Genomic DNA, 12,029 nt, shown 5'->3' with positions numbered 1-12,029 from the left:
GTCTTGAAGCTGGGACTTGGGGGTTGGGTCTGAGGTAAAACTTGGGCCAGGGCTCAGGAGAGCAGAGACCTCTGAGATGAAGGGAGAGATAGGCCATCAGGAGCATCTAACTACTTTGACCCAGTGCCACTGTCTGGAAACACACCCTTTTGCAAGGCTCTAGTTGAGCAGACAATAGCTCAGTCAGTTTGTGCCCTTTTGGGACAGGGTAAATGTTCGGGGACATTTGCCATTTGGTGGCACCACAACTTTGGGGCTGCCACCCATGTCCTTACCCTGGAAGGAAGGACATACTCTCAGTCACGGAGAGTTTGAAACCACCCATCAGATCCCCATCTGGAGACTTAAGGAGTCTGTTCCTACCTTCCAGGCAGGTCAACAATCTCAATCCCCCACTCAGCTGCATGCCAACAGCCACTGCCCCCCTGTCTTAAGGGGCTACTAGGCCATGGTTGGCTCTATTACAGCTCTGGGGCTCGGACCTCCTCCCTTCCTCCCCACTGTGGGCCCCACCTGGTTGATTCGATCCGCAAACTCCAGCAGCGGACAAGCGAGCAGCTGGCCCAGTGTTAGGAGTTCTATATTGGGGAGAATGTTCAGTCCTAAGGCTGGAGGTAGGGAGACAACATGTCAGAGTAACACCCAGTATGTGGCAGAGTCCAGCCCAGCCCAGCTCAGCTCAGCCCCCAGATAGCAGATCTCAAAGCACAACACAGACCTGAGAACTTAGAACCCAAGGTCCAGAGCACAACTGGGAGCCCAGAGCTAAGGCCCCAGCCTGAGCCCAACCCCCATCAGCAAATAGGACTCCACATGGTAGTGAGGAAGTCCCTGTGGGGGAATGGAGGTTATGGTATGTGGGAAAGGATAAGGAGCAACCTAGGGAGGAAAGGTGTTTCCAGCAGGAGCAGCAGAGGGCTAAGTTGTTGCATTGCTCTAACCCTTATATCCTTCCCTTTCCCTCCACTCTGACACTAACTGAACACACCTCGCAGGAGGGGCTGGCAGTTGGGGTTCTGCAGCTGGAGGCTGCCCAGCTTGGTGAGCAATGGCAGGTAGCTGCGAAACTCCTCCAGCATGTGCATGCAGCACTGCAGCACTGGGCTGTGCAGCCCCATGGTTGTGCTTATTCGAGCTGCCTCTGTCAGCCAGCCATCTGTCTTCTCCTGGGCCATGGCCAGGCTGAACTACAGGGAGAAGGGCTTACAGTCAGCTTGAGACCCTTCCCCACTCCCACTCCTGCAGTCCTCTACTCCCAGGCAAGAGCTCCCAGGAAGGTGTCAGCACCTTGGCAAAAGCCATGCACTTCCACTCGCTGATGTTTTCAGAGACGAGTCGGTACAGGTGCCAGATGCGCTGCTGCTGCACAATAGGATGGGTCCCACAGATTGGCAAGGGCACAGGACTCTCATCCCCTGTGGGAGAGGGCTGGCTGAGACCTGGGCTATTTGGGGTGAGGATGAGGCGTGTGGGAATGGTCAGTCAAGAGCCCATAGTGACAGAAGAGAAAGTCCAGAAAGTGACAGGGGCAGGGAGGAAGGCAGAGTTAAAAATTGTTCAGTTCAACATGGAGATGGGATCAACCTAAGGACAATTATTCCCAGGAAATAATATCTGAGAAAACATGACGGCAGTGAAAGGGAAGGGTTTCTCTTATATTATGCTCCATGTCACTCCATTCCAGCCACACCGGACTCTTTACAGTTGCTCAGATACCAGGCATGCTCCCTCCTGCTAAGGGCCTTTGATGGGCAGTTCATTCTTTCTGGAACACTCTTCCCTCAGAGAAGCACATGGCTCACTTCTTCACCAGCTTCAAGGCCTTGCTCAAACAGCACCTTCTTAATGAGGCCTATGTAGACTATCTCATTAAAAATTGCTCTCTACCCTCCCTGGCTTTCTCAACCTCTTACCCTGCTCTATTTTTTTTTTATCACTTTTTTCTTATCACTTCCTAATATACTACATAGTTTAGTCATATTTTATGTTTCTCATTTATTGTCTTTCTCTCCCAGCTAGATGGTTGGGTCCATTAGGGAAGGGGTTTTGTCATTTGTTCACTGAGGTACCTCAAACCTGGTACACAGTAGGCACTCAACAAGTAAGTGTTAAATGAATGAGTGAGTGAATGAACTCTCAGCTCAAGAGAAAGTTCAGCAAGATGAAGACGGTAAAGATCTGGCCCACACAGAGGACCATACAGGGTAAACAGTGAAGCTCCCTGTTCTGTTTGCCCCTGGTAATTATTCCCTCCCTTCCTCTCACAAGCTACTGCATTAGTTCTTAACTAATTATTTATAATCATTCCTGAGTTATGTGTCAAAAGTCATTTGTAATTCATGGTAATTATAGTACTGAGGTTTGCAGTTTACTTAAAAGACATCAGACCACAGTCACGGTTATTGCTATAAGATTGTTATTCTCATTCACTTGAATTCTAGTATACTTTCTTGGGTGGGAGAAAAAGTGATAGAGTTATACCCCAAATGCTGGGAATCATGCATTTTACATGTGTGAACATCCTCCATTTTTGAGATCTCAAAATATTAAAAAGGTGAGAATCACTAGGCTACCACAGGTCTGATGTGACAAAAAAAATAAAATGATAGTAAACCTAAACTCTCAATCTTTCTTTGTGCAAACACAAAAGATCTGGCTAGTGACCCATATAATCTTTGATAGCAGTTGTCTCAATATCAAATTATTGAACAAATAAAGAACTTTCTCTGTAAGAAGAAACAGATACAACACCTCCAAACACATGAAAAGATAGAAGACTTGAAGATTAAGAGCAAATGTCCTTCAATGAACATTTTCTGTTGCATCTACTCAGTAATTTCCATTGCATTTAATTTTTTTTTTAAATCTGGAAATGATTTCAAGTTTTTTAAACTTAGGGCTGTCCAGTTAGCTCACTTGGTTAGAGCATGGTGTTGATAACACCAAGGTCTAGGGTTTGGGTCCCCATACTGGCCAGCTGCCCTCCCTCAAAAAAAAGGAAAAAAAAAAAGTTGCAAGAAAAAGCAGTAAAATGAATACCTGTATACCTTTTATCTAGATTCACCTTTTGTTAACATTTTACCCATTTGCTGCATCATTTGTGTTCACATGCTCTGTGTACATATGGGTGTGTGTATATACACACAAATATAATTTTTTTCCTGAACTATTTAAGGGTAAATTACATAAATCATGGCCCTTTACCCCCAAATACTCAATGTGGAGTATACTGTAAAGCAAATATATTTCACAGGGCCTAGTTCCTTGTACTTTCAGGTTTAGTCTAACTTCTTAAAAGTACATGTAAAATGTTGACCTTGCAAAAACCAGAAAATTTTGCCCAGGCTATATAGTCTCTGTTGTAAGAAAAAGAATTATAACACAGCAAGGTTGCCGGTTCAAAGACAGACAAGTTACTGATTGATATGTAAAGATACTGGGAAGTTGTGAAGGGAAAAGGAATGTTTGCTAAGATCAAGGCTTTGTTGGTGGATCACTTAAATTGCCTTATGGAATGTCATCTGCCTTGTTTTACTGAATGTTACCAGCCTATATTGTTAAACTATAACCGCACCTATGTTCTCTTCCTGTAACTTCCTGGTCTGGAGAATAAATGTGGGAAGAGAACCCCAATTCATGGTTAATTTCCCAAATGAAAGGAATGCCTCTCTCTTGAGGGTTCTGGGAGATTAACCACTTCGGGGCTTCTCACTGCTCAGAAGAGATGGGCTTTGAAATCTTTTGCGGCTCCATCACCCAGGGGAAAAGGGGTGACAAATCCGTGGGAGGCAAAGCAACAACTCAAGTGTGTATTTCCTAATAATAGGAATTTTCTCTCATATGACCACAGTACAATTATTGACTTCATATACTACATGATACAATACATTAACCTATTGTCTATATTTCAGTTTTGTCAGTTGACCTAATAATATCCTATATAGCATTTTTTTCCACTCAAATACAGCATTCAGTCTAGGGTCAAGTACTGCACTTATTTGTCATGTCTCTTTAGTTTCTTTTAATTTAGAACATTCCCATGTAGACATTTTTGAAGTATACTGTCTCCTTTTCTTCCTTTTTATTGTTATTAGAAGGTTCCTCATGTGTTTTTGTGATTTTTTTTTTCATGGTGTTTTTCATTTTCAACTGGCCTACTGCAGAGATGATGTTGTGTCCTTCTCCAGGTATCACATCTGGAGGCATGTGATGTTCATATGTCCTTCATCGGTGATTTTAATTTTGATCACCTGGTCAAATTGTTGTCCAATTTCTCCACTAACTGTCATTTCTTTTTCTTCCTTTGCAAATAACAAGTAGTCTCTGGAGGAAACTCTCTAAGACAGTGCAAATATTCTGCTCCTCATCAAATGTGCCCCAGATCTGGCATCCCTCGATGACCTTTAGCTGATCCAGTATTTACTAAGATGGTTGCAAAATGATGATTTTCCCACTCCAGCCCTCCTTCCACATTTACCAGTCTGCTCTTGGCATTCTATTATAAGCACGACTTCTCAGTTCTCCATTATTGATTTATTTTTTTATTATTACTATGGATTAAAAACTCCTATTTTTTCAATGATTTAGAATTTGTTACTATACTTACTTTGGTGCTCAAATTGTCCCAGATTTGGCCAGTTGGCATCTCTTCTGTATCCTTGTGACATGCTCCCATCACTTTTTAAAAAAAACTTAACACTCCCTTACTTTCTGGCATAAAAAGATACTCCAGACTCATCTTGTACCCACCCTGCCACAGCCCTGGAATCATCCCTTTCTCTGAGGAGCCCTGGTTCCTTTTAGTGGGGAATGGTATTAGAAATTAAGATCTGACCACAATGTGGCTTCTTGCTACTGGGCTAATTTTGCTTCTTGTCCTCTTCAGCAGATAAAGGTAGGAAATATATGCAGGTATATATACACATAAACATATACTCACACACATATACATGTGCACATAAGCATGCATACACATACACATACAATATGTGTATGTGTTTGAAAATGCAATGGAAGGGCTGTCTGGTTAGCTCAGTTGGTTAGAGCATGGTGTTATAACACCAAGGTCGAGGGTTCAGATGTCTGTACAGGCCAGCCATCAAAAAACCAAAACAAAGTAAAACATTCAAACAAAAAATGCAATGGAAAATACAGAGTAGATACCACAGAAAATGGAAGCTTATAGACAAGTCATGACTCTTTTCCAGAACTCAGAGAAAAAGAATAAAGGAACAAGTGATGATGAAGAATATAAAAGACATGAAGTAGAGATCCAGTAAATCCAACATACATAAGAATTCTGGAAGGAAACCAGAGCAAATATGAGCCATTATCAAATAATTGATAAACAGATTATTTACAAAGGAAAAAAATCAGATTGATAGCAGATTTGTTCACAATGCTAAATGTTAGAAGACAATGATACAATATCTAAGTTTGAATAAAAAAAATCTTTGACTTCAAAATTTAATATTTAGCCATACTGTGATATAGGCACATTATAAAGTCATTCTCAACACATAAGGAGCTCAAAGATTTTAACACTCTAATTCCCTTCTCAGAAAAATAAAGTACTCAAAAAAATACTCTAGTCATCTGAAGAAAGAATAAAAATAAAGATGTGGTATTTTTAAAAAAATGGTAGTAAGTAAGTAAATCAAACCAGTAAACCTAATATGTCAAAATAGTTGTTAACATGGTTATAAAACAAAGCAAATACCAAAAGTAATGAGTAAAATAGAAGATACATGATGAAAAATAAGGGGGAGTTATTAACCATTTGGGTCTAAAATCCTAGACTATTTTAACAAAAACTAGGAATTTGGTGAGGAGAGAGGGGTGAAAAGAAAGTAAAAGCAATGCTTTGGGGTCTCCTGGGCCGAACACCACAAGGTCCGAGTCCCTCCTCTGCTTTTTCACAAACATTCCCAACGCCTAGCAGGAAAGGTCAAGGTCTGTGGTCCATGTCAGTTAGAGTCTGGGCTGAGAATCTCCCAATACTCTGCCAAAGAAAAAGTTCCTTGCTTGAGGAAGGTTCCAGAATGTCCTTCACCTCACATCTGGGGCAAATGGCCCTAGGATTGGGGATGCCCACAGGCAGAGATGGTAGTAGTTGGTAATTGGCCAAGGGGGCAACTCAGAAGAAATGTGCCCTTCCAAGGGTTATAAGTGACTGTATCTGAGAAAAGAAACTTAGCCCACAAAGTTCTTTATGTGCAGAAGGGAACCAGCCTAGCTGTAACACTGTATGGAAGGGCTAAGACCAATAGCTCTGTCCTGATCTCCTCCTGTGGGCTAGTGAGCCGTCTCCTGTACACCACACTGGCTGGAGGCAGTGGCTACTAGAGTGTCAAGACCTGTTCTTATTTGGAACCTGCTGCCTTGTGCAGGACTGCTGAACAGGACTACATAAAAACTAAGTTCTACAATGAGGGCACTCTTACATTTCTCTTGCACATGCTTTCAGCCCCTGACCCCATCAAACTCTAATAGAACATTCGCTTATTTGCCTTCCCTACCAAACTGTGAGCTTCCTGTATCCCCACCCTAAGCACACCACCTGACATATCCAACACAATTATATGAAGATTTTGTCCTGCAATTTTTGTTTATAAAAGAGACCAGTGAAGATATGTGGTTCCCAAGGCTTGCTTAGGGTCACATGGGACAAAGGACCCTAAGTCCCAACCCTTATCTCAATCGGAGGGTCTATCAAAGGCCAATGGTGAGGGAGCGGGGATCCTCAGTACCAGTGAAGGTGGCATAGGCATGGTGCAGTTCACTGAGGTGGCTGACTGTGTTCTGGAACTGACGCTCCAGGGAGATGAGCTGGCGCTCAATGCTCCTCTGCTCTTGTGCAGGGTCCATGAAGGGACCAGACAGAGCCTTCTCGAGCAGGCCTTCCAGCTCTGCCAGTGCTGCTGCCATCAGCTGCCGCAGCTTGGGCACAATGGAATGTCGCTTGCTGAGCAGGAACTCTGAGGCCTGGCTTTTCTCAAACTGAAATGCCTCCCATACGTCTAGAAGCTGTGGGGCAAGCAGAGGACAGTAGAGTACATGTGGGGGAGGGGGACCGAGAGGAATGGGTGACTCACTGGATTGCCCTCTCACCGAGATGTCCAGTGCCTCATTCTCAGCAGTAAAGAGACTGAAGTGGTTGCGGATAAGCTCATGGAGTGACCGTATGTATTCCATTCGCTCCTCCAGGCTGGAGTACTGTTCATTGGCTTCGTTCAACTGCAGGGGCCACAGTATGAGACCAGCACCCCACAACCCTGCACGCCTTTTTGGGCCCAAAGTGCACTCCCACCTTCTGGAGTGGAGGCTCCAGACCCAGCTGCAGCTGTTTAACCAACCAATATCAGGGGTAATCTGGGATCAGATTGCTCTCTGATCCAGGTTTCTCTCAAGGCAGTCTAGTTCTCACCCACCAGACAATTACCCTAATGACAGGGCAATGTATCCCTATCTGACTGTCACAGAGAGCAGAATCACATCTATGAAAGCAGGACTCTGTCTCTCTCATCACACCAGGGCCGCCCCCTGAGGAAACTGAGGGCCATGTGAACAGGGCAAGAATTAGCAAGGGTAGATCATTATGTGAACACAGTTTGTGCATCAAGCCCTGCCGGGAGCTCAGTACAGGCCTGAAGAGTGTGTTGAGCTTCTGAGTAGGATGGGACCTGGATAGGCTGAGAAGAATGGATGAGGAGAGCCTACCTTCTGGGAGCACTGTGCAATGGCATGAATGTCTGAGCTGATGGTTTGGAAGACCCGTGTGAAATCTGTGAGCTCTGTCATTAGCTGCTGACTGCGACTCCAGCACTCATCCTGTACCTGTGCAAGAATGTCCTTCCTCATGTTGTCCAGTTTGGATTCTAGAGAAAGAAGAGGCAGGTATTAGGGAATTCTGGGGAAGTGCTGGAGGTCCAGAGTGGGAATCAGCTTGAAGGAGAAGCCAGATCATGAATTCGCTCCTTCCCTCACTGAATGCTTACTGGACCCCTGCTCAATGTCCAGCCATACTGTGCACTGGTAGACAAGAATGAATGAGGAATGAATGAGACAGAAAATTTCCCCACCTTTGGAAGTTCACAAGATGATGGGAAAGACAGACACACAAATGGACAATTGTAACCCAGTGTGATAAAAGTCTTCTGTGAGTGCCCAGGAGCCCTCAACCTGGCATAGCGAAGACAGAGGGGGCCTTTGAAGGCTGGGAAAGGCCTCTTCAGAGAGGGGGACATTAGAGTTGGATGTGTTGCATAGTTAATGCCTAAAGTAGATGAACTATCATGTGCAAGAGCATGGAAATGACATGTTCATGAACAGCAGAATGCCCTCTCAGAGATGAAAGTATTCCACTTCTGGAGCCCTACTGCATCTGCTCTAGTAGAAAGGGTAACAAGAAGAGGGTGCAATCTGTGGGGATTTTTTTGTTTTTGTCTTTAAGGATTAGAGGAAAGAAGCTCTCAGGTAAATATGGGGCTAGAAGATAATCCTAGATAACCCTAGAAACTGCCCTTGGTGATAAGAATAACTTCATTGTTTTAGAGAGCAAAAATAACACCCCTATGACACCTCATCAAATCTAAGATACCACTAAGTATAAGAAGCATCATTATTTCTATATCAATAAAAAAGAAAAAAATAATGTCATCTAAACTCTGACATGCTATCAACCATAAGATACCTCTTAAGTTCAGAGATGTTAAAATATTCTCAGATTTCGGTAATGGGCCACAATAATCAACCACATTGTATATTGACAAAATAAAATAAAATTTAAAATAAATAAACATTTAAATATATACATAAGTATATATTTTTTGTGTTATGTGAAAAGTAAATCAGTCTATCCCTTTTTTGCATCTCTGCAACTGGAGTGTAAAATAGGAAGTATGACACTTTCAGACACTTGGAAGAAGTAACCAAGAGGACTGTGTGCAAAGAACTGAGACTGAGAAAACATATTGGGAGGGCACCCTATGCTGAACACAACACGAGGATGTGAACTCATCCTTTTTCAGACAATTCCTCTGGCCTGTGACAGTAGCTAGGCCATTGCAACGGTGCTGCTTTTGGACCAGCACCATCAGGCAGGTGAAGGCAGACAGGAGCTCAACAGCGACACCGTATGGTATAAGATAGCAACGGACTGATAAATACCAGGCTCCTTGGGATTGGAAGCTGGAGATGAATGGGAAAACACATCTGAGAGATATTTAGGAGGAAGAATGGAAAGGATTTGGTGACAGGATGGATGTAGTAGGGTTAAGGAGAGGGAGCAGTAAAGGATGACCCCAAGTTTCTGGTGAGGTCAACTCACCAGAGTAGATAATTATGCCATTCACTGTTCAACAGAGTTGGAGAATAAGAAGACAAAATTAGATCAGGAAGAAGGATGGACAGAAGGGGATAAAGCAAAATGAAAAAATTCCATTTCATACTCAATGATAGGAGTATTGCAAATAATATTTCACTTAATCCTCCTTATTCTAACTCTGTGAGTGACTACATTATCACGCCCGGGTTACAAAGAAAGAAACTGAAGCTTAGTGATCTGAAGTCATAGAGCAAGGGAAAAACAGAGCCAGGATTCTAAACCCTGTGCTGATTTCTCTCCTCCTGCTCTCTTGAAGAGATCAGTTGATACTGGACTAAGGATCGAGAAGTTAAGAAACTAGAAAAAGAACACAGACTTCTGGAGCAGCAGTGGAACAAAGCCTGCCCAAAACAAGGCCAGAAGGGAAGCAGACCAATCACAGGCCCTCCCTGCTCCTGCCTTGCCAGCCTGACCCCTAGTACAGAGCAGGGAGTTTTAGTGGCCCATAACATACCTAATGAGGCATGTGCTTTCATTTGTTGAGAAGCAAAGGCAGGTAAGGCTAGGCAGGAAGGCACTTCTAAACAAACTCTTTCCAGGCCCCAGTTCTAAGGCCTCTTGCCTTCATAAAGAAAGCAGGCCCTGGGGGCCACAGGTCCAATAGTATCTAGTTATGCAGTAAGCAAAGACCTTGTTATTGCCATCTGTGATGGTTAACTCTAAGTGTTGATTTGATTAGATTAAAGAATAATGATGAACCTGGTAAAGCTCTTTTCAGGTGTGTCCATGAGGGTGTTTCCAGAAGAGATTAGCATGAAAGCCTGAGTACACTAGGTGGGAAAGACCAGCCCTCAATATGGGCAGGAACCATCCAATCTGCTGGGGGCCTAGAGAGAACAAAAATGGAGAAAAAAGGTGAATCTCTCTCTATCCGCTGGAGCTGGGATATACCCTGCTCTCCTTCCTGTTTGTAGACAACGCAGCCCAAAACTCTTCAGCTTTCGGTTTCCAGGATTTACACCAATGGCTCCATCAGCTTCCCTGGTTCTGAGTCCTTCAGGTTTGGACTGAGACACACTACTGGCATCCAGTTTGCAGAAGGCCTATCGTGGGAGTCCTCTTCACAACTGCATGAGCCAATTCCCCTAATAAATCCCTGCTCATGTATTTATAAACATATCCTATTGGTTCCATCCCTCTGGAGAACCCTGACTAATACAGATTTTGTCCATGTATTAGAAACTTTTTTTTTTTTTTTTTTGCACTATTATTTATTTATTTATTTATTTATTTTTATTTATTTATTTTTTTTTTTAATTTTATTTTGTCGATATACATTGTAGCTGATTAATGCTCCCCATCACCAAAACCTCCCTCCCTTCTCCCTCCCCCCTCCCCCCCAACCATGTCCTTTCTGTTTGTTTGTTGTATCAACTTCAAATAATTGTGGTTGTTATATCTTCTTCCCCCCCCCCCCGGTTTGTGTGTGTATGTGTGTATGTGTGTGTGTGAATTTATATATTAATTTTTAGCTCCCACCAATAAGTGAGAACATGTGGTATTTCTCTTTCTGTGCCTGACTTGTTTCACTTAATATAATTCTCTCGAGGTCCATCCATGTTGTTGCAAATGGCAGTATTTCATTCGTTTTTATAGCTGAGTAGTATTCCATTGTGTAGATGTACCACATTTTCCGTATCCACTCATCTGATGATGGGCATTTGGGCTGGTTCCAACTCTTGGCTATTGTAAAGAGTGCTGCGATAAACATTGGGGAACAGGTATACCTTCGACTTGATGATTTCCATTCCTCTGGGTATATTCCCAACAGTGGGATGGCTGGGTCGTATGGTAGATCTATCCGCAATTGTTTAAGGAACCTCCATACCATTTTCCATAGAGGCTGCACCATTTTGCAGTCCCACCAACAATGTATGAGAGTTCCTTTTTCTCCGCAGCCTCGCCAGCATTTATCGTTCATAGTCTTTTGGATTTTAGCCATCCTAACTGGGGTTAGATGGTATCTCAATGTGGTTTTGATTTGCATTTCCCGGATGCTGAGTGATGTTGAGCATTTTTTCATATGTCTGCTGGCCATTTGGATATCTTCCTTAGAGAAATGCCTACTTAGCTCTTTTGCCCATTTTTTAATTGGGTTGCTTGTTTTCTTCTTGTAAAGTTGTTTGAGTTCCTTATATATTCTGGATATTAATCCTTTGTCAGATGTATATTTTGCAAATATTTTCTCCCACTCTGTTGGTTGTCTTTTAACTCTTTTAATTGTTTCTTTTGCTGTGCAGAAGCTTTTTAGTTTGATATAATCCCATTTGTTTATTTTTCCTTTGGTTGCCCGTGCTTTTGGGGTCGTATTCATGAAGTCTGTGCCCAGTCCTATTTCCTGAAGTGTTTCCCCTATGTTTTCTTTAAGAAGTTTTATTGTCTCAGGGTGTATATTTAAATCCTTAATCCATTTTGAGTTGATTTTAGTATACGGTGAGAGGTATGGATCTAGTTTCATTCTCCTGCATATCGATATCCAGTTATCCCAGCACCACTTGCTGAAGAGGCAGTCCCTTCCCCAGTGAATAGGCATGGTGCCTTTGTCAAAGATCAGATGGCAGTAAGTGTGTGGGTTGATTTCTGGATTCTCTATTCTATTCCATTGGTCAGTGTGTCTGTTTTTATGCCAGTACCATACTGTTTT

General features: G+C 42.9%; 1 protein-coding gene across 1 annotated transcript in view; it reads right to left on the bottom strand.

Moving 5' to 3' along the window:
- The window catches only part of DNHD1 (dynein heavy chain domain 1), a 104,388-nt gene that overhangs the window by 37,921 nt on the left and 54,438 nt on the right, over nt 1-12,029 (bottom strand). Inside the window, exons 13-17 of the mRNA XM_063094960.1 lie at nt 7,720-7,877; nt 6,750-7,236; nt 1,288-1,415; nt 989-1,187; nt 514-608 (exon numbers count right to left, since the gene is read on the bottom strand). Coding sequence (XP_062951030.1) covers nt 514-608; nt 989-1,187; nt 1,288-1,415; nt 6,750-7,236; nt 7,720-7,877 — 1,067 coding nt within the window. The remainder of the gene's footprint in view (nt 1-513; nt 609-988; nt 1,188-1,287; nt 1,416-6,749; nt 7,237-7,719; nt 7,878-12,029) is intronic.

This window comes from Cynocephalus volans, chromosome 4, assembly GCF_027409185.1.
Source record: "Cynocephalus volans isolate mCynVol1 chromosome 4, mCynVol1.pri, whole genome shotgun sequence".
In the NCBI taxonomy this organism is placed as follows: Eukaryota; Metazoa; Chordata; class Mammalia; order Dermoptera; family Cynocephalidae; genus Cynocephalus; species Cynocephalus volans.
This window is presented reverse-complemented; position numbering and strand designations above follow the sequence as displayed.